This window comes from Pleurodeles waltl, chromosome 3_1 (assembly GCF_031143425.1).
Source record: "Pleurodeles waltl isolate 20211129_DDA chromosome 3_1, aPleWal1.hap1.20221129, whole genome shotgun sequence".
Taxonomy (NCBI): Eukaryota; Metazoa; Chordata; class Amphibia; order Caudata; family Salamandridae; genus Pleurodeles; species Pleurodeles waltl.
The window spans coordinates 462,384,090-462,407,882 of NC_090440.1; the positions used below are offsets into that span (position 1 = coordinate 462,384,090).

At 42.0% G+C, this 23,793-nt stretch overlaps 1 protein-coding gene across 1 annotated transcript in view; it reads right to left on the bottom strand.

Annotated features, from left to right (window-relative positions):
• AGBL1 (AGBL carboxypeptidase 1) overlaps positions 1 to 23,793 on the bottom strand; it is a 2,739,156-nt gene that overhangs the window by 1,892,109 nt on the left and 823,254 nt on the right. Inside the window, exon 10 of the mRNA XM_069221447.1 lies at positions 14,643 to 14,759. Coding sequence (XP_069077548.1) covers positions 14,643 to 14,759 — 117 coding nt within the window. The remainder of the gene's footprint in view (positions 1 to 14,642; positions 14,760 to 23,793) is intronic.

The window sequence follows — 23,793 nt, forward strand, 5'->3', positions numbered from 1 at the left end:
TTGTCATGCCGCGGGCTCAGGTTGCCGCGGCGCGGCACTCCATTTACACCGCGGCCGGCACGTGGGCCGCGGTGGACGCCGCGGCTGGCGCGCAGGCCGCGGGGGATGCCGCGGCTTGCGCGCAGGCCGCGGGGGATGCCGTGGCTGGCGCGTGGGCCGCGGGGGATGCCGCGGCTCGGGCGCAGGCCGCGGATGCTCCAAGGAGCTTGATTAGGGGTCGCAGCACTCGCCACTCCCCTTTCTTTAAGTTCTGCCATAAGGGCAGACACGGCAGGGCTTGAGACCCCGAAGGGGTTTCAGGCCTGACCGCGTGTAGCACATTATGCGCGTTTACAGCTAATCTCTGCATTCTGCTTTGCACACCTGCTCACCACTTACCATGTCTCCAGTCAAAAGCCGAACCCTTGCACATGGTGGTATTTTTGTACCTGCCTTTTCCCTTCCCAGCATGCTGAGCACTTCCTCTCCTCCCAGCATGCATTATTTTTCTTCTTTAGGTGCATGTACCTGATTCACTATTGCATTCTTTTCCCCAATCCAAGATGGTGGTATTTCTACTTCCTGTGTCCTACTTCCTGCCTGGGGGTATATAAGGGGAATTCAGCTGCTGGTTCATTGCGTTGCAACACTCCTTGGTGGTAGTCACGCTCCGATTGATTTCTTCCTGCGAATCCAGTGTTTCCTGACCTGTCTTTGTTCTCCAGTCTTCCTGATCTTCAGTCCTAACGCCTTGGTGTCCTCCTTTCGTTTCAGGGAGTTCCTGTGGAGGTTTTTTACCCTACTGGGGTTTTTCCTCTGGGACTCCTTCTGGGGGGCACGGACTGTAGTGGTTTGCTCTTGCCAAACAGCACTGTGGCTACCGGAAGGGGTCGCCCCTACCTCGGCCAGAGCAGAACCTGCCGGAACCGGGGACGTTCCCCTACGCTTCTCAACCTCGACGGTAAGCCCATTGAAAACCGTGACAGATTGCAACGCCCAAAACTCCAGTTGCAGTCCGGTATCATGGATAATCCAGTGGCAAACACAGAACCTACGAGCCAGACCCTGCTTATGACGATACAAGAACAGGCTCAAGAACTCCAACAGTTACGTACTGAAAATACCGTCTATCAACAAGCCTTTGCATCCAGGACCACAGATGTCCCCTCAGTAGCTGCCACTACACCTCGTTTTTCCGGAGATCCTAACAAATTAAAAGAATTCCTGGATGCCTTGACGGTTTACTTTGCTTTTCGCCCCTCGCAATTTATACAAGACAAGACCAAGGTGGGGTATTTGATTAGTGCCTTATCGGGGCCAGCCTTGGCTTGGGCCACCCCTCTAGTAACCAGAAACGATCCCTGCCTTTCTAATTATTCCACCTTTATCACTACTTTTAAACAGATGTTTGAACGCCCTGGACTCGAGGCGTCCGCAGAAGAAGCTCTTTGCGAAGTTCAACAAGGGAATCAAGATGTATTACAATACATCACCCGTTTCAGACAATTAGCAGCAGAAACAACTTGGGTGGAACGTACCTTGGTGACACTGTTCCGTAGAGGTCTCAGAGAGGACATTAAAGATGAATTAGTGCACTCTGCTAGAATAGAGAACCTTAAAGGATTGATGGACCAGGCTCTGACGATAGAATATCGGTTAAATGAACGAAGAATGGAGAAGAAGAAGAGTCGTTTGCCATCGCACTCAGTACCATCTCGCTCTTTCTCTCATCGTACCGAGGAAGTCCGTCCTGAACCTAAGGGGAATACCGAGGAAGAACCAATGCAGATTGACACGGCTCGAGGACCTTTATCAGCCAGTGAAAGAGAACATAGACGAAGGAAGGGGCTTTGTCTATATTGTGGTGCAGCTGGTCACCTAATTCGCACTTGCCCCATTTGTCCAACCAAGCCCTTGGGAAACGCCAACTCCCGTCCCCAGTAAGAAGGGTGAGGACGGGATATCGTGACATACCTTCTATTTGTTCTTCCAGGGAGGAAGGAACTGCCCTTTTTCTTTTACCAGTTATCCTTCATCTAACTGATGGCCGGGAAGAAAGAACCTTGGCCTTATTAGACTGCGGAGCCAGTGGCATCTATTTAGATGAAGCCTGGGCCAAAGAACGACAGATAGCACAAATACCTAAGGAAGTACCAGAACAGGTACATACCGTGGATGGGTCACTCTTGGCCTCTGGACCTGTACAATATACTACCCCTACCTTCTGTCTACAGTTTGGAAAACACCAAGAAAATCTTTCGTTTGATTTAATTTCATCACCACACCACGTCATGATCCTGGGCATTCCATGGCTCACACGGCACAATCCTTACATTAACTGGGAAACAAAAACCATTTCCTTGTCTTCTCACTTTTGCCAACACCACTGCTATCACGCCGGGGATTATTGGTCCCCAAAAGGTCTCTCAGCAGCAACTCCTAAGGTGGGATGCTCCATTAACGTCCTACAGGGAGTTCCCAGGCATTATCAGGATTATGCCGATGTATTCCAGAAGCCAGAAAAACCTGAACTGCCACCCCACAGAGAATACGACTGTGCCATTCCTTTAGAACCAGATACAGTGGTTCCTTTTGGGCGTATGTACTCACTCACAGAACCGGAGAAACAGATTCTGAAGGAGTATCTTGATGAGAACCTACAAAGCGGGTTGATTACTCCCTCTTCTTCACCCGCCGGGGCTCCTCTTTTCTTTGTACCAAAGAAAACTAAAGATTTGCGTCCTTGTATCGATTTCAGAGGGTTAAACAGGATCACTATTAAAGATCGGTATCCGTTACCCCTCATAAAGGACATCTTAGAAGCAGTCAGAGGAGCAAAGAGATTTACCAAGCTGGATCTCCGAGGAGCCTACCATCTTCTAAGAATAAGAGAAGGTGATGAGTGGAAGACCGCCTTTAGAACACCTTTTGGTCACTACGAATATAGAGTAATGCCATTCGGGCTTACTAATGCCCCTTCCATTTTTCAAAGGTTCATGGATTCTATCTTTTCTGATCTTTTGCAACAAACAGTGGTGGTGTATCTTGACGATATTCTAATCTTTTCTGTTCATCCAGAAGAACATTCCAAGCACGTTCGCCAAGTCTTAGAGAGACTCCGACAACATCATTTATTCTGCAAACCTGAAAAATGCGAATTTGATCAGACGGAAGTAAAATACTTGGGATATTGCATAAATCAAACCGGAGTCGCCATGGATTCAGACAAGGTGCAGGCTATATTGAATTGGCCATCTCCTTCTTCCATCAAGGAGACTCAGTGTTTTTTGGGACTAGCCAACTTCTATCGACAGTTCATAGCAGACTTTGCCCAGAGAACCAGCTATATTACTCAAACCCTTAAAAAAGAACACCTAAAGAAGGGTTTTTGTTGGACACAAGACGCTGAGTTAGCCTTTCAGGAATTAAAGAAAGCCTTTATTGAAGCCCCTATCCTACTACACCCAGACACCAGCAAGCAATTCATTGTTGTCGCAGACGCCTCAGAAAGGGCCATTGGAGCTGCCTTATTGCAAAGACAAGACGATGATGATTTAGAACACCCTGTATTTTACCTATCACACATTTTATCTGATTCCGAGCGGAATTATTCCGTGTTAGAATGTGAATTACTCGCTTTAAAAACTGCGTGCACAGAATGGAGACACTTTTTGATGGGATCAAAGGAACCTTTTGAAGCCCGGACAGATCACAGAAATCTACAGTGCTAAGAAACTTTCAGTGTCAAAATAGCCGGCAGGCTCGATGGGCTTTCTTTTTCAGCCAATATGACTTCTATATCACTTACATCCCTGGTTCTCAGAACATCCTGGCGGATGCCTTGTCCCGACGTTATCCCGAGTGCAGCGATTCTACTGTTCAGAACTTATTTGACAACAACAAGATCATTGGGGTAGCACAGACTTTTTTAGACCAAGTCAAGTCCGAATATGCCCGTCTAGACGAAACAGAACTGAAAGAGTTGCGTCCGCAACTGCATACAGATCATGGCTATTATTATCATGACAAGGCCCTGTTTTTACCCACTAAAGTAGTACAAACTGAAGCTTTACATATGTGCCATGATTCCCCTATCGCAGGTCATCGAGGAATGAAAGCAACCCAAGAACTTTTGCTGCGCTCCTTCTGGTGGCCAACTCTCAAGGCTGATACTGAGACATATGTATCTGCCTGTCCTATATGTGCTCAAGCCAAAACACCCCGTACCAGACCAGTAGGATTACTCCGTCCATTACCAGTTCCCCCCGGCCCATGGCACACCATCTCCACAGATTTTATGTGCGCATTACCTTCCTCAATGGGAAACCACGTAATAATGGTAACCGTGGACTCCTTCACCAAAATGGCTCACTTCACGGCCTTAAGAAAGTTACCAACGGCTAAGGAATTGGGTCAAATCTTTACTCAAGAAATCTTTCGGCTTCATGGGTTACCTCAGGTCATTATATCGGATAGGGGCCCTCAATATATCTCCCGATTCTGGAATCAATTTTGTAAGACCTTGGGAATCAAGGTGGCCTTGTCGTCCGGGTTCCACCATCAAACCAACGGGCAAACGGAACGACTCAATCAGGGTCTCGAACAGTATTTACGTAGCTTCTGCAATGCTACACAAAGTAATTGGGCTACCTATTTACCGCTTGCAGAATTCTCCTATAACAACTGTCTACACAGTGCCTCGAAGGTCTCTCCTTTCTATGGCTCCTACGGTTTCCATCCCAAGGCCTTCCCAACTCCCCTGAGAGATAACTCCAATCTTCCTGCCATCTCCTCCTATGTTCGACAGCTACAGGGTATACAACAAATTATCCATTCCAACCTTGTGGCCACTAAGTTCCGCATGAAAAAGATAGCAGATAGAAGACGTTGTGCGGCTCCTCAATATCAGGTTCATGACAAGGTCTGGCTCTCCTCTAGATTCCTACCTCTCCGACTCACTCAGAACAAATTCAAACCTCGCTTTTATGGCCCCTTCCTAATTCTCAAAAAGATCAACCCTGTGTATGTGCGTCTTCGCCTGCCCCGGACGTGGAGGATCCACCCTGTATTCCATGTCTCTCAATTGAAGCCTTACTGTCCCGATCCTTTTCATAGGCACTTACCCTGTCCCCCTCCTCTGTTGGTTGATAATGTACCTGAGTACGAGGTTCAGGAAATCTGTGACTCTCGGTTTTTCCATGGGCGCCTCCAATATCTTATTCATTGGAAGGGATACCCTATGAGTGAGTGTTCCTGGGAAGATGCTCCTTCAGTTCATGCTCCTCTTTTGGTCCGTCGCTTTTTTCGTATCTTCCCTCACAAACCTGGGGCCTCGGGGGGGGCATACTGTCATGCTGCGGGCTCAGGTTGCCGTGGCGCGGCACTCCATTTACACCGCGGCCGGCGCGTGGCCCGCGGGGGACGCCGCGGCTGGCGCGCGGGCCGCGGGGGATGCCGCGGCTCGGGCGCAGGCCGTGGATGCTCCAAGGAGCTTGATTAGGGGTCGCGGCACTCACCGCTCCCCTTTCTTTAAGTTCTGCCATAAGGGCATACGCGGCAGGGCTTGAGACCCCGAAGGGGTTTCAGGCCTGACCGCAAGTAGCGCATTATGCGCGTTTACAGCTAATCTCTGCATTCTGCTTTGCACACCTGCTCACCACTTACCATGTCTCCAGTCAAAAGCCGAACCCTTGCACATGGTGATATTTTTGTACCTGCCTTTTCCCTTCCCAGCATGCTGAGCACTTCCTCTCCTCCCAGCATGCATTATTTTTCTTCTTTAGGTGCATGTACCTGATTCACTATTGCATCCTTTTCCCCAATCCAAGATGGTGGTATTTCTACTTCCTGTGTCCTACTTCCTGCCTGGGGGTATATAAGGGGAATTCAGCTGCTGGTTCATTGCGTTGCAACACTCCTTGGTGGTAGTCACGCTCCGATTGATTTCTTCCTCCGATTGATTTCTTTCTGCGAATCCAGTGTTTCCTGACCTGTCTTTGTTCTCTAGTCTTCCTGATCTTCCTGATCTTCAGTACTAACGCCTTGGTGGTGTCCTCTTTTCGTTTCAGGGAGTTCCTGTGGAGGTTTTTTACCCTACTGGGGTTTTTCCTCTGGGACTCCTTCTGGGGGGCACGGACTGTAGTGGTTTGCTCTTGCCAAACAGCACCGTGGCTACCGGAAGGGGTCGCCCCTACCTCGGCCAGAGCAGAATCTGCCGGAACCGGGGACGTTCCCCTGCTCTTCTCAACCTCGTCGGTAAGCCCATTGAAAACCGTGACAATTTTGTGTATTCTAAGGCAGTTGTGAGCCCTGAGCAACACCTTGTGCAGGAAGAAAAAGGAGGGGCCAGAAGACAAAAGATGCCTCTTTTCTGGTCTAGCTTTTGTGAGTGAAACCTTGGAGAGTAGGACCACTGTGTTGTAGGGCCATGAGTGATTGCTAGCCAATGTGGAATAAAAATGTAATGTTCATATTAGGACTTGGTCGATTCAATTTCATTTGTGTTTCTGAAAAGCTATTCTCCACCCACCAGGTTTAGTTTAAAAATAATGAAAGGCAAATCTTATACTGACTGTGGTAAACCCACTCTGCCTATCAATTAAAGGACATATGCATGGTCAAAGTATGTAGACCTATCATTGTAAATGAATACCATGACTATTCTATTAGGCTGATTTTTGACACTAAGGATGCTACCAATCAAGTAGAGTTAAGTCACACTAACTACCTCAAAAATAGTGCTTGATCTGTGAAAGTGCACCTGAACTTTCTCTTATATTTCTCTGCTTTTCTCTTAATACACACTTTCTAAAAAAAGGTTCTCTGACTGTCCAATTACAAATATTGAAAAGTTACAGAGAGGTGTCCATACTCTTCCATCAGAGCTCTAAAAAACAGAATTGACTTTGACAGCACAGTGAACGTTTCAGATAGTTACAGTAGATCAACCTAAAAAATTATAAAATTATTTCTTAGTCTCTTTTCTAAGTTTTTTTTTTAAAGATAATGGATAAAAATACTTCATGAAAGTGTTGTTGATTTACAGAAAGCATGCTTTATTTTGTGAGCTACAAGGTTTTTTAAAAACTGAGGTATGGCAAATGACAGCATAATTAAATCAATAGTCACAATAGGAAATAGACAATAGTATTGATTTAAAGAAAGCAATGATGTTATTGTAGTGATCCCTTTATCTTAACAAATGAGCATCAATAATTAGCTGATTAGTCATTTAGTAATACCCTGGTTACTTACTGGTAATCATCATTACTTCAAAACGTGGTCTTACTTGTCACAGTCCTAAAAGCATGAGAGATTTTTCCTGTGGATAAAATGCTATACGAACAAATTAAACTATTTACAATAAATCCAGCATGGATGCTCCTTCTCGTCCCATAATCCTAGTAAAGAGCAAATTGACTCCCACTCCCTGTAATAACAAGCATCTGAAATTGAAGCCAATAATCCAATAACCTAACCCAGGACTTTCATTAATGAAGATTGCCAGTCAATAACCAGGACATTACCTTCCCGCCTAGCTTCCTTGCCTAGGTCCTTCCTTCATGATCTGATACCTAAGTCCAGAAATTGACTTCAAACATTTCACATATATTCAATGCAGTGCAAAATGTAATAATGAACTAAAGTGAATCAATGAAATTACTGCTTCAACAGGGAATTCAGAACTCAAAGGTAGCATAGTTACCAGTTGGACAGATCACACATTAATTATATTCTATTTATTCTAAGGCTGTTGTGAGCCCTGAGCAACACCTTGTGCAGGAAGAAAAAGGAGGGGCCAGAAGACAAAAGAGACCTCTTTTCTGGTCTAGCTTTTGTGAGTGAAACCTTGGAGTGTAGGACCACTGTGTTGTAGGGCCATGAGTGATTGATAGCCAATGTGGAATAAAAATGTAATGTTCATATTAGGACTTGGTCGATTCAATTTCATTTGTGTTTCTGAAAAGCTGTGCTCCACGCACCAGGTTTAGTTTAAAAATAATGAAAGGCAAACCTTATACCGACTGTGTTAAACCCATTCTGCCTATCAATTAAAGGGCATATGCATGGTCAAAGTATGTAGACCTAACATTGTAAATGAATACCATGACTAATCTATTAGGCTGATTTTTCACACTAAGGATGCTACCAATCAAGCAGAGTTAAGTCACATTAACTACCTCAAAAATAGTGCTTGAGATGTGAAACTGCACCTGAACTTTCTCTTATATTTCTTTGCTTTTCTCTTAATACACACTTTCTAAAAAAAAGGTTCTCTGACTGTCCAATTACAAATATTGAAAAGCTACAGAGAGGTGTCCATACTCTTCCATCAGAGTTCTAAAAAAACAGAATTGATCTCGACAGCACAGTGAACGTTTCAGATAGTTACAGTAGATCAACTTAAAAAATTATAAAATTATTTCTAAGTCTCTTTTCTAAGTTTTTTTTTTAAAGATAATGGATAAAAATACTTCATGAAAGTGTTGTTGATTTACAGAAAGCATGCTTTATTTTGTGGGCTACAAGATTTTTTTAAACTGAGGTATGGCAAATGACAGCATAATTAAATCAATAGTCACAATAGGAAATAGACAATAGTATTGATTTAAAGAAAGCAATGATGTTATTGTAGTGATCCCTTTATCTTAACACATGAGCATCAATAATTAGCTGATTAGTCATTTAGTAATACCATGGTTACATACTGGTAATCATCATTACTTCAAAACGTGGTCTTACTTGTCACAGTCCTTAAAACATGAGAGATTTTTCCTGTGCATAAAATGCTATCCGAACAAATTAAATTATTTACAATAAATCCAGCATGGATGCTCCCTCTAGTCCCATAATCCTAGTAAAGAGCAAATTGACTCCCACTCCCTGTAATAACAAGCATCTGAACTTGAAGCCAATAATCCAATAACCTAAACCAGGACTTTCATTAATGAAGATTGCCAGTCAATAACCAGGACATTACCTTCCCGCCTAGCTTCCTTGCCCAGGTCCTTCCTTCATGATCTGATACCTAAGTCCAGAAATTGACTTCAAACATTTCACATATATTCAATGCTGTGCAGAATTTAATAATGAACTAAAGTGAATCAATGAAATTACTGCTTCAACAGTGAATTTAGAACTCAAAGGTAGCTGAGTTACTTATCCTTAAATGCAGCCTATAATGATTCATGATGATGAACATGTTGCTGCATTAGAAATGCCCAACAAAGATACACCTTCAAATGCCTCCCAGAAAGCTGCAATAACACTTGTCAACTCACTCTTAACCTATCTAGTAGAGGTATTTCTTGTTTATCAGAGGTTATTATAATAACTTACTTTAACCACCTAATCAAAGTTGACAAAAACAGCTTAAACTTCAGACCTGGAACACCAAAGTGTAATACATGAAATCTCTATGACTGTTGAAAGTAAGCAAATATTGCTACTAAACGAGGAAGGAGATGGAACATGCATCAGCTCACAACCAATAGTTGAAGGTACTTTTGGGACCAATTCTAAGAACTGGGCTTCTCTGAAAATTTGTAAAACTGGCCCTGAGAATAAAAGAGCTCCTAACTGGACAATTCTCTTGCCAGAGGAAATGGCTTGATGAATCAAATGCAGCACTCAGAATTGCAAAGGACAATAAATCACTGTTCTCTCAGGAAAAAAAACTAAAATGTTTCAGTTCTCTAGACCCTAGCAAAGCTGTTGACTCTAAATCAGGAATCCTAAATACTCTGCTGCCTATCGAACATGACGGGTAGACACCACTGAATCCAGTAAGAAATCATCTTTCAAAACGTCCAAAACATGCATAGGATCAGTAAATATTCCCAATGAAATTCTGTCAATACAATATCAATTAAAAGACCGCCAAAGACAGGAAAATGGTTTAATGTAGATGGCCTTCTGGATAGCTGAATCAAAGATGCTAACTCCAAGGAACAACCTCCAGCCACTAAAATCACCCTCTTAACAGTCATATCCCCACTTGCAGACAAGATATTGTTGCCTGTGACAATCCTACCCCCTTCAGATGATTTGGGGCAGAGGAATTAACCAATGGCTTTGCACCACTAACTGAAGGAGACAATTAAGACAAAACCAAGGACCATTGCTTCCAACATGGAATTGCCAACAGCATCCTTCCTTGATCTTTCTTGATTTGCTGCACACCACTTTTAGAATAAATGCTATGGGGAGAAAAGCATACAGATTTACATCTAACTTTCATGTCTGTTGACATGGAATGATTGTGCAGAAGCAAGATGGAAGACCATTCTCTTTCAATGCAAATAAATCTATCTCTGGAAAGCCAAACGTCTTCACAATCTACTGGAATAGTTTGTGAGTCAAATATAATGCTGTGAATGAGAGAAAGACTCTGCTCAGTTTTGCATGCAATCCCAACAACAGCTCCCAAGAATACCCCAGTGATTGATATATCCCATAACCACATGACTGTTTGTTCTGACTTGAAATTATGGTACCCTATTGCTAAGGAAAATCACAGGTGGGCATACAGTGCCATGATTTCTCTCCAATTGAATGAACATGCTGCTTATTGACTAGACCACTTCCCTTGGGATGTGTCCCGGCCTAGGATGGCTCCAATAATGACAAAGCAACTTGTCTTCTAGATGTGAAAGACTAGTATTCCTTTATAATGAATTACACTTAGCAATGGTGCCACATATTTTGTGAACACTTCTGGAGAGGTTTGAGTTAAAAATGTTCACGAGAACACAGAAGAGGAGATACTGCTGCAATATTTGATGGACTGGAGAATGAGGGTACAGCAATGCAAGGGAATCTCCAGTGTTTATAAATGGCAAGACCACTTGAATCGTTAACATGAATAAAATAATGTACCATCTCCAAATCCATTACTGGCCTGTATTTCCCTGACATGTTTTGCACCAGGAATAGAATGGAGTAAAAGCCTTTTGCCCTCTGATTCTGTGAGACGGAACTGTGGACTTTTTCTCTAGAAGCTCCTGTTTTCCATTTTGTAAAGCCTTCTTTTGCTGGTAGAAGAGGAGTGCTACAAAAATAATCTGGTGGGTGGCTTTGTAAAGTTGTGCGACAACCATTTTGTATAATTTCCACTACTGATGTTTTCCATTGTTCACAAAGAACATCAGATAAACTCCCACTGGATGGTGATAGAGAGCCATTGCACAGTCACACTTTGGTGGCAAATGCTAGATGGCACTGATTAGCTGCTGCTGATTGTAGAATCCAGGCTCTTTCTGAAGGGACTCCCCTTCCGCGTCCCCTTCCCCATAGGAGCAGGTTAGGCACTCTAGTCTGGACGCATGGATCAAATGCTTCCAGTGCCCCAAAAAGCTCTTACTTTGACATTTGCTTTACCATTATGTCTTCCAATTACTTCTTCAGTATTCTCAAATAATTTTAGGGCCTGAAAATGAAACTTGTATCAACAATCCCTGTGAGTTATTTGGTGCCTGGCAGCAATTGACAGCTCGACTATTGCAACTAGGTATAAAGGACTCTGCCCTGAAACTCTTAAAATCCTTCCTTACCAATAGATCTCACATTGTGAACTATAATAAGTACCTATGCTCTGCAATGTGGGGTACCTCAGGAATCTTCTCCGAACCCAACATTGTTTAATTTATATGTATACCAGCTGGCTAGATTGAATTGATCCTTTGGGTTACAAGCATTCTCATTTGCAGATGACACACAAATGTGTGTATTACAGATGACAGACATTCCATATCTGTCAATTTTAACAATTGCATGAAGGCAGTTACCAATTGGATGAGAACTAATTGTCTAAAATTAATTGCAGACAAACCAGAATACATCATTTTTGGAGGCACACCCTCCATATGGAATAACAGCTGGTGGGCAGATATACTGGGATCATTGCCTGTTCCCACAAATTCTGCAAAAAATCAGGGTGTTAACATCTTGCTTTTGAACTACAGGTTAACAGTGCAGTTTCCACATATTTTAATATCATCAGATCCTCTGAATAGTTTTCCCTTATATCCCAATATCAGTGTGCAAAGCAGTGGTTCTGGCCCTGATTTCCTCATGACTTGACTATTGAAATACTCTTTATCTGAATATCAATGCCATCTTTGACCAAGCTTTGACCAACCTTCACTGGCTACCAGTGAAAATAATGACTCATGTTTAAGGCCTTGTGCATTGCAGACAAGGACCCACATACCTCATAGCCCAGAGCAATCAGAGTGATGTTTTCACTGGTATGTATCAGCCAGACTTATTCGATCAGTAACTCAGAAATTGGTGTTGGTCCTCAAACTTAGAAAAGCAAGGTGGGGAGGAAGATCCTTCTTGGTGGCCATTATGAAACTATGGAATTCTATTCCCCATCGTGCTCCAAGTCTGCAAAGCCACATAACTTTTAGGAAGGCCCCTAAAACTGGCTCTTCACTTTATAAAATGCAGGCCCTTAGAGGTTATGGGATGATAGTCTGCTCCTATTATCTAGTCTAGCACTGTCTTGAGTGCATTGACTCATTTGGGTATTTGTGCACTTCTAGAAGTTTACTTTCATTAATTCACTCATTCATTCATTCATCCTGTTAAGGCAGCTGTGGCAGTCAGGGAAGAATTGCCAGCATTGTGATAAGCTCAGCACCTTGATCCAGCATTTCTGGTAACTTTTGGAAATCCTTTAGCAAGGATTAGGTGATGTAACTTGTAAAAGCAGCGGCCCTCATTTAAAAGCTGGATGCTGCATGTGATCACTTTATGCCCTGTTTCACTTTTTTATCTATAGGATCTGCTGGTGCTGCCTGTTCAGAAATTAGTTTCCTTGAGATGACAATCATACAATAAGAGAATCCTCCTTGACCGCTGCTGGAAATTATTTCCGAGAACCCTTGGAGCAGATACATTTTAGGGGGAAAAACAAGAAAATGAATGCTTACATACTTCCTTCCACTTTGAGTCTAATACTTTGAAGAGACACACTTTCAGGTTCACTCTTCTGGCTTTGAAAGAAGTGTTCTTCTACTTTTTGTGGTGGAAAACCAGAAAAGCTATGTACTCTTTCAGGTGATGCAAACCTTCTTTAAGCCTCCCTGAAAAAATCTTCCCTTGATTTTTCTCTTTCTCCACACCCTGATAGGCTTGGAGAAAGTCTAAGTGGGCTATTTTATGGGAGTATGCTGCCTCTATTGCTTTCTAATCGCCTGTTAAGGCCAACAAAATCATCCCCTGACAGTCCCTCATAATGGGAATATTGTTTGGGGATTTCTTCCCTTTCAACTTCATTGGCATGATCTCTTTTGTAGAAGCCTTTTTTATGCTGCCCCATTCTCCTAGATAATGCACAATCAGATGCCTATAAGGAATTATTAAAACACAAATCAAAGTCTAACTAGATCTCAGCCCACACCAAAAACGCTAACTAAACTAAACATTTTATACAGGGGCAGCTACTCTGTAACAGCAAAGGAGCGTTGCCCCTCTGGCTCAGAGCCAGCATCTGAAAAATAAGACCATATTTGATTATTGTTTTATGTTTCAACTGCTGGTTCTCCGTCATCATGGGCAGGGAGGGGTGGGGCTGGGCCAAGGGAGGGGGAGGATGAGTGGAGTGAGTGCACTTAAGTGTGCATGTCAGTTTGGCCAGCCGTCTTAGGTCGGCCAAACTGACATGCGCACTTAGGTTTCTCCAACCCGGCTGTGCTGCACAGTCGGGTTTGACAAACAGCACAGACTCCTGTGCACTGTCTGAGTGGCAGACCAAGCCACTCAGACCAATCCTGTTGCTGATCTCATGCTAGGTATAGCATTAGAGCAGTGCTAGAATTGCTTGGGGAGTCTGTGCTAGTGTCCCAGAGACTGCTGGGACATCAACCCCATCAGGAAAGGAGCAAGGCGGTCGGCAGTGGCCAAGTAATTTATTTTTAATTTGTTGAATTATTTTATTGTACCCCCGTCCCCATCCCCCATTCCCCTGCCCCCCTTTGAGATTTGTGGCAGCCACCACTGATTTTCTACCTTGTGAACACTTAGCAACACTCCTTCTATGAGACCTCCACCATGATAGAGCCAAGCAAAGGTCCACACGTCAAGAAATCACTGTTTCTTGAATGAAATAGATTGGGCTGAAATCAAGAAGAGTCCAAAACCTTTTCTTGGGATCCCAAGCTCCACTATAGCAGAAGCAGACTCCTAATGCCATAGCCTGCATTCTCAGAGTCTACTAGAACAAGACCTCTGACTGGAAAATCAACTAAGTCTGAGGTCGCTAAAGCATACCTAGAGTTAAAAAGCATTTTTTTTTGCTGATAGTAAAAGCCAAACATAACAATAACACTAACTATGCTACTGACCTGTGCTTGCTGACAAACCTGCACAGAAGCAAAAAAAACACAGGGGATGCCACATGTTAATGAGGTATACGGATACAATAAAAGAGTCCATATTGGAAGTATGGGAAACAGTTTATTCATCTTGGTGAAAATTCTGTCCTCAGGATCTATGGTTCATGAAGTTCATATAGTAAGGACTGGGACAAGGAAGAGGGAAAAAGATATACGGGTTCTACCTGCTCGTTGTATACCATTAAATTGAATAACTATTATGAGAAATACCTCGAGTTCAGTGAGTATGTGTATTTAAAACTCACAGCCTTGTTGTCTTACCTGAAAGTCATGGAAGAGTTCCGGGCACAGAGCTTCATACTGCTGAAGTTCCTCCAAGGGACGATCAAATGTATTCTTAGGCTTCAGTTCATTTAAATCTGTTTCTAGATCATCGTCCTTTATAAACAAAATTAAGATATAATGAGAACATTTCAAACATGTTTAGACATATATAGTTGTGCATTTCAAATAACAGAACAGCAAGCTAAAAAACAGCATCCATCTTCATTTCACAGAATGCTCTCCAAAGCTGCACAGAATGTGAAATGTTATCAAAGTTGATAAACCTAACTACCTGCGTCTGACACGCATCACCCGGTGTCTATTGTCTCTGAAACAAAATAAAGGTTGAGAACAGTTTTTGTCACTTCAGGAGTAACTTCTCAGTGCCTTTTTTCGTTGCTGAATCAAAGAGAGAAAGGTAGTGCCTAGGAGCCAGTTCTCTGATGTCACCAAAACTTTCGAATCACCAACACCTGCTACTGGTTTGATTTGTGGTAGGGCGTTTCACCCAAGACTATTCCAAATTACTTTTCAGAGTGCAGAGTTGTTTTAAAGCAAGTGGGCAATTGCCCACAGTCCCCACCTTCAAAAATGACTGTTACAGCCAGATGTCCCACTGTAATATCAGTGTGCTGGCCATTGGGCACAGTGGCATGTAGGGGGGCCAAAGTTAGGCCCCCCTATGCCACTTAAAAAAAAAAAAAACATACCTCTGCTTACCTGTACTTACCTGGGATGGGTCCCCCCATCCATGGGTGTCCTCCAGGGGTGGGCAAGGGTGGCAGGGGGTGTCCATGGGGATAGGGAAGGGCACCTGTGGATTGCTTCCATGGTCAGAGACCATGGAAATTAGCCCACAGGTACCTTAACGCCTGCCCTCACCCAGGCGTTAAAAAACGGTGCCAATTAGGCTGTGTGCCATTTTATAAGACCCACCCCCTCCTGAGCGTCAAAATGATGCAGGAGTATAAATAACAGGCACATGCCCTAAAGTCATTTTTTGGACGGGAACGTCTACCTTGCATGTCATTAACGCAAGGCGGTTTCACGCATCCAGAAAATGACGCACACTGCTAAATTTTGACGCTCGCTGGGTCGGGCGTCAAAGTATAAATATGGTGTTAGGTTTGCGCCGAATTGGCATCCAAATTTTTTACGTCAATTCGGCACAAACAGTGTATAAGTATGGCCCGAAATGTCTTTGTTAACACTTGTTCAAGCTTTCTTTGCACTTTTTTCTGCCAGCCAAATAGGCAGCTACCATAGCTTGATCTTTCAGCTGTTTATACGTGGCCCATTTCTGAAGGACTAATGTATTATTCATTACTGATTGGCATTAGTATGCATTTAATTAGCTGAAATGGGTAATACATTAAAAATATTCTGAACAGGATAGGCAAAATGTGTTTGCCCAGGGCCCCAAAAATCTAGCGTGGTACTATCAAATCCATACACAAATAGTGTTTCCGATACAATTTTCACGAAAGCATAAAAGCACCTTTTCACCATCTCCAGCACCACTTGAAATACTTATTTGGTTCAACCCATGTAAGTTGGTTAAAGAGCAGCTTGATATTTTTAGCATCTTGTCACTTGTGTTTCTGGATTTTCGTCTAACACTGCTGTATCCTTTGGCGCTGTTGTATCCAAGGAAGCTGTGACTAGAAAACATGTCAGAGGAGTTCCTACACTTTGAGATGATGTGTCTATTATTGCAGAAAGGGTAGAGTCACAGCACGTTTTCTGCATCACAGCTATGTCTCGACCTATGGTAGCCCAGCAACGAGGATATACTTGTCTTGAGACAGTTTGTTTCAAAAAGCAACCAGTTTATTCACTCTAAACATGTAGCTATCTATCACGTCTTCATTTCATACCAAATGTAAAAATGATCCCACAATGCATAGCCTTTCAATAGGAAACCAATTTCATGAGCTCTGTTTTAAAGATCCTTCTCTAAAATGCAACAACATTTTTTTAGAACAGGCATATTAACAAATATTCCTTTTCTCTACCTCGGTCAAAACTCTTCCTGGATAGGCGATTGCAAGAGACAGGTAAGGAAGCTCTGAGCTGCCCATGTTCCTGTGTGAAATGGAGGAAGTCACCACAGCCCTAGAATTAGGGAAAACCCCTAGCTCCAATGGCTTGGCTTCCCTGTAGATATCGTTGAGAAATTTGAGTCCCTTATTAATGCTATCTCCACTCACTATTTGCAGAGGCCACTTAAAATATCTAAAGGCATGCTGGGGCATGCTCATCTCATCATCCATTTTCCCTCCTTAATGTTGAGGCAAAAATATATGCCAAGTTTCGGCAAATAGGCAGGTCAAAGTTATACCAAAGTTATAACTTCCCTCGTTTACCGTGACCAGATGGGAAACAGCATAATTATCGACAGACGAACCACGGAAGTCTTTACAGCGAAATGGTAAAGGCATATCCGTAGTAAAAAAAAATTGTATATGTATTTGTAAGTATTTTGCAGGTATTAAGGGCATTATTTATACTTTTCTAGCACCGCATTTGCATAATTTTTTGATGCAAAAGCGGCGCAAACATCCAAAATATAATTTAATTTTGTAAGTTTGCGCCACGTTTGCGTCAAAAAATGACACAAATGCGTCACTAAAAAAGTATAAATCAGGCCCTAAGTGTATATTGAGTGGGTACAGGTTTTGGGATGGCAATGGTATTTTTAGGGTTTAGGATGGGTATGGATTTTTTGGAGGAAAGGGTAACTTGAGGGTTTAGGATGGCTATAGGTTTAGAGTTTTGGGATGGCTATGGTATTTTTTTGGGTTTAGTGGTGGTTGTGGGTAAATAGGTATATATATATATATATATATATATATATATATATATATATATATATATAGAGAGAGAGAGAGAGAGAGAGATGGATAGATACATAGATATATATGTGTGTATGTATATATATATATATTTACATATATAAATATGTGTATATTATATATATATATATATATATATATATATATATATATATATATATATATATATATATATTATCATATATCTAGTCACAGTCGCCACTAGGTTAGTATAGTTCCAACCTAGTTTCTATAGCAAAAGTCTTTCTTTACTTGCCTGTATCTTTGGCACCGGTTGATGAATCTTCACAAACTTTTCCTAAAAAATTAAATGCTCACATCAGCAGATGTCTAGAAAGTTTTGGGGTGATTCTTCAAGCGGGGGCCGAGAGAAAGGGGGGTCCCAAAACATGTGTTCCCCATGGTAATTCCCAAAGAGTTTTTTAACAGGTCTACAGTCCAATTACATCAAATTTGGCAGAAAGGTAGCTCTTGGCCCAGAAAGTGTCCTTAAGGGTATTTGGTGTAAATCCATTCAGTAATTTTTGAGATATTAAAGAAAACTCAGATTTGTATATATAGGGATGCGAAGATTCCGCTAACCTTCCTGATCTAGTGCTGAGATTTGATTGGTTGCCAACACTTCAACCAGGAAGTGTTGGCAGCCATCTTGGTACTTACATAGAATTTTCATCACTCTACAGCAGCTGCACAAGATGGCAGCCACCCATTCACCAACCTGTACTAGCTGTCAGTCCCCAGGGGGTATATTTGTGCATATAATGTGGGAATGCATAAACCATATTGGGGGAGAGTTCTGTGAACAATGGACTTAGTCCTCAGACATTCTGTGGACTACTCCTTGGACAGCCTTGCTGGGGCTTATGGAGGAAATGGGAGGAACCTTATCAAGACCCACATTAATTGGTCTAGGCCATCTCCTTGCCAAATGAGGCATAGCTAGGAAGTGGAGAGTGCTGTGTCTTCCCACATGCAGGAATGGAGATTGAGTATGGACCACTGCAGCACTCCTGAGAAGACTGGTTATGAGGCTAGGGGCTGTCACCATAAACATGATAAGATTTGGGACCCTTGGTTGGATACACTGTAGCATGAGGCAAGCACCAGAAATCTGGTGTTTCGACTGCCTTGACTATTTACATACTATAAGTAGTGTTGTTCATTACATGACTGGATAAGCTTTACTGAGTTCAAAGAGTTACTTGGCAAAGGCGGTTACTATAAATTGTACATATTGTACAAGTATATACATTTTTGAAGATGTATGGATGACCTGTATACTTGTTTCTTTGTATGCCAATACAAAAATAACGTTTACAAAAAAAAAAAACATCCTTTCATTTAACCAGACAATACGCAGTGTTTTTTCATTAATATATGTTTATCTAATTGCACAGTTCTCACAATGATGATTGTATTGGGGTTAATGACTATAAACCATTATCCATCAAATTGTTCCACCACAAGTAACGTTAGCAGCTATAATTGCCATCCCCACATGCTTTGAACTCTAAAGAGTTGTAATCCCACCCACTTCACATTAAGAATAAGATACTATGATTCCATTATTACATATTCACAATAAGATCCCATGATCCCATTATTGTGTTAATATATTTATTTTACCATTAAATGTCATTTTTATAAAAGGAGGCAAAATATTACCACAGCTGGTAAATGAAAACAGGTCCGGTGGTAAATGAAAACAGGTCAGTTGGTGAATGGATAAACCGAACAAAAAGGGGTCATGTGCGGTTGTGATATGTCACATACCGTTGCATGCAAACATAATGTAAATGTCTCTGTGATGTGGGAATGAGTTGCCTGGCACCGACTGTAGTGTTCAGGTCAGGGAAGTACATGATCTTTGTGGCTCAAGCCTTCCTCTGATGAGCTGTAGGCCTGAACCAATTCTTGAACAACTGAAGTTTAGACGTTGCTCTTGGGTATAGTGGAAGGCTGTTCTATGACAGGTACACTGCAAAGGTGAACATGTAAAAATGAGAAGGCTTATATTGAGTGTCTGCCTTTATCACCTTAGTTGTCCCCCAAAGCTCTATTCTCGCACCAACACATTCTAAATGTTATATGGACCCAAAGATTCCTGATGGGGGGTCTAAGTTTCTATTCACTACATACAGATTAAACACAAAAGTATTTAACAAGCCCTTCTCAGAGATGCACACAAACGAAACCCCTACCTAACAAACCTTCACAGTTGGATGTCTGCAACTTTTTTCAAGCATAACCCAGAAAATAAAAATATTCTCCTATCAAAACAACGCAATTCTAATTTCAACTCAAATTATCTATTACAAATCTGCACTTCACTCCCATTCAACCCTTTCAATTAAAATACCCCTGCTTTTTTTATTTACTCTCACTTATCTGTGATCTCATAAAATTTGCCAATAGCTGTAAGATCCTCCAGATGCTAAACAAATGACTTGGCAATGTCACCACTAATGTTCTTATGCAGACATTATGCATACATCGCCCTAATGGTCTTCCAAAAACGTCTGTCATCTCTTAAAACTGATGAATTCTGATGAATTCTACTACAGTTCTTCAGTTAGGAAACAAACATTCACATGAACCCAATGGTAAGAAGACCCTAATGGTGCCTCTCAAAAGCCATAATTAAATTCAGGCTCGGTAGCACAACAATGTTCGTCATCATCAATTACCAACTAGCCTCACCCCCTCTTTAGAAATTTTGGGGGATAAGAATATCTCAGAAGTAAAGGTAAAATTACAACTGAAGAATGTAAATGTAAATGTCATCTAGTTGCATCTACTTGTTTCACTAGGGTAGCACCCTCTTGGTGCACCACATTACAAAATAGACCTTGGCATCAAATAGATCTTCTTAAATCCATAAGTAATTAAATTAAAATGTAGTTAACTGCTACATAACCACGGAACCATTCTGCCCTGAACACCATCTTTCTGTCTCTTCTTAAACCCTCATTGATTAACACTTTTCTCTAAGAGCTCCTTGACTGTGGTTGCCCAATTGATCTGTTCTCTTGCCCTTTAAATTTGACCCAATCACAAACACGATCAGTCTTTGTTAGATATGTGTTCTCTTCTTTGCCAGTTTATTAACTATATAGATGTATAGTAAATAGATGTTTACCACTCCAGTTTTGCACTGTGAAGTGCCCTTGTATTTATTGCGAAGCTCTCTAACATTTAATTTTTCAAGAGAGTAGTGTTACATAAAACATGGCATTAATTATTTAATTAATTAATGTTATCCCTTTGGATACTGAAGCTTCTTCCATTTTACATGTGACTCTCCAATGTTACCATGGGCAAACCGAAAAGAGGCACAAAAAATGACACCCATTCAAGCCAATAACCAGTCCAATGTTTTGAAAGGGGTAGTCAATTTATTGCACATGAGGAAGCACTGCGGTTAGAATTAAGAACAACAGAAAACAAAAATCTTCAAGAGATAGAACCCAAAACAGAAGTATAGCCCTTATCTGATAAGGTGGTACGATTAGAGAACATGGCTATTCGTTGCCAATATAACACTAAGTGGAAGGGTTCGAATTTCCCACGGACTTAGGTAGATTTTGTGATCTCATGGTTTACTATGAGCTGTGTGCTTCAGCAACACTCTGGGGCAAATGTGTCAGACAGGGCTATACAATGCATCTAGTTATCTAGTTCGCTATGATATGTACTTCCTCCATTCTAGTTTCTCACTGGTCAAGAAAACAAAGCTGTAAAGCTTGGTAGATAGACCTCAAGTGATTGACAATCAAATAGAGTGAATAGTGCCGAAATCAGTTACGTAAAATCACAGCACTAAATGTAACAGATACTCCGTGCAGTATTCCATGTGAAAAGGTAGGATGGCAGTGGACGATTTCAGAAAGGAAAGACATCCGGGCATATTTATACTCTGTATAAATAAGGCCCATTGTATCTTAGGACACACAAGGACTTAGCTACTGCCCTGTGTGTATTAGAAGACATCAGGGACAGATTTGGGGAGCAGGTCAGGTTGAAACAGCGAGAGGCCATGTATCTACAACATTACACACTAAAGAGGAGCACAGGCACCAGGAACGGGCAAATATCCGGTGACAGTCTGCCAAAGGAATAAAGGTAACAGGAAGAGCTTACAACAAGACACCTAGAGTCCTTGATTGCCCCTGGCTGGAACAGTAGCCAATTTTCCACTATTCCGACCACCTTTGCCCACTTATGATTTTCCACGGTACCCCGCTTAACGATGTGGAGGTGATGTGATCAGCCCATGGTGTCCAACTTTCAGGGTTGCAGTGGATGCCACCTTCGAAGAAGAAGGAGTCTTTTGTTAGACAAGGATTTTCAGAGGCCTATTTATACTCTGTTTGCACCAAATTAGTGTCTATTTTTTTTACTCTAATTCGGTGCAAATCTAACTCCATATTTATACTTTGGTGCTAGATCCCACTAGCGCCAATTTTATGGAGTTAAAGTCATTTTTGGAAAGTGGAGACCTACCTTGCCTTAATGAGATGCAAGGTAGGCGTTCCCGTGCAAAAAATGACTCCATGACCTAAACGCCATATTTAGGGGGATATTTATACTCTACGGCATATTTATACTCTGTTTGCACCAAATTAGCGTCATTTTTTTTACTCTAATTCGGTGCAAATCTAGCTCCATATTTATACTTTTGTGCTAGACCCATCTAGCACCAAGGCCCTGATTTATACTTTTTTTGCGCCGCATTAACATCATTTTTTTACGCAAAAGTAACTCAGTTTTGCACCAAAATGTTTAGCCCCGGCTTGCACCATTTCTGTGCACCAGCCGGGCACCAAATTTAGTGGGGTGGGGCTGGTGGTATAGAAGGAGAAGGTTTAGCACCAAAAAATGACTTTAGGCAGGTTACAGTTAAAAAAATGACTCTAACCAGATTAGTGTCATTTTATGGTGCTAAATCTACCATGCCACATGACTCCTGCCTTAGAAAAGGCAGGAGTCTTGCCCACCACCCCAATGGCAAGCACAGAGGACAGGGGTCCCCTGGGCATGGCCATTGCACCCTGTGCCATGTATGGGGACCCTTTTCAGGGCCCCCTATCGCACTTTCAAAAATAAAATGCAATCTTACCTGTACTTACCTGGGATGGGGTCCCTCATCCTCCGCAGTCCCTCTGGTGTGCGTGAGGGTGCCCCTGGGGCCTGGGGAGGGCACCTGTGGGCTTATTCCATGGTGTTCCACCATGGAAATAGGCCCACAGGTCCCCTAACGCCTGTCCTGACCCAGCCTTTAAAAAATTGGGCCAAGCAAGCTTTGCCCCATTTTTTTACCCCTCCTCCCTTCCTTGCACCATTTTTGCATGGGAGTATAAATATGGCGTTAGGCCATAGAGTCATTTTTTGCACAGGAACGCCTACCTTGCATCTCATTACGGCAAGGTAGGTTTTGGTGAAGCAGAAAAAGAAAGGCTAACAAATATTCATATATCATGTAACAAAATCGTATAAGGTAGTGTGATTTTAGCAAAGAAAAATTATGTATGTGGCAAAATGTGCCCACGAGGTAGTTCGCCATTATTATAAATGAGCTTAATTAATCATGAAGAAACGACAATGTAGTAATCCGTCATAATTGCAAATGTATTCTATGATTTTCTTGTTGAAACTGTTATATTGTTATATGCTTAGCTTAAATTTAGCAGAGGCTTTGGCCTAGTTGCCTGGTCTCAAATTTAACTGCGTGGTTTTCACTTGTATTAACAAAAACGTGCTTAAAGTTTAAAGGCTGTATTTTTCCAGTAGAATGACTAATACACTTATCTCAAGGTCTCGTGCTAGGCAAGTTTCATCCCCTTTGAAGCAAGGTCAGTTTCTGCAGGTGCAGACAATAAAGACACTGAAACAGAAATAATTGGCAAACTTTGTTGCTACTTGTGTTCCAAAGCTCCAAGGACACCTTGTGCATAAATGAGTACTAAGAGAAAGACACTATTCATTGGTCAAAAAGAAGCCACCTTATGAACCCTCCAATGGAAGACCCTGAAGAATTTGGAACGTTTTCTTACTTAAACCCACCGGACAAAGAGAAGTCAGCCATTTTCCTTGATGCCATTTTGAAGCCAGATTGAAGACGCCATTTTAAATGACACTTTGATGCTTTTTCTCTATCCCAGAGAAAGAGACTTTAAGAATTCTCACCCTAGAGACTTTAACTTTAATTTTGACCCGTCTTGTCCATGCAGTAACTTTTGCCCCATTTTCCTTGCTGCCGCAAGGAAAACTTGCCTTAAATGTTGCCCCTTTGA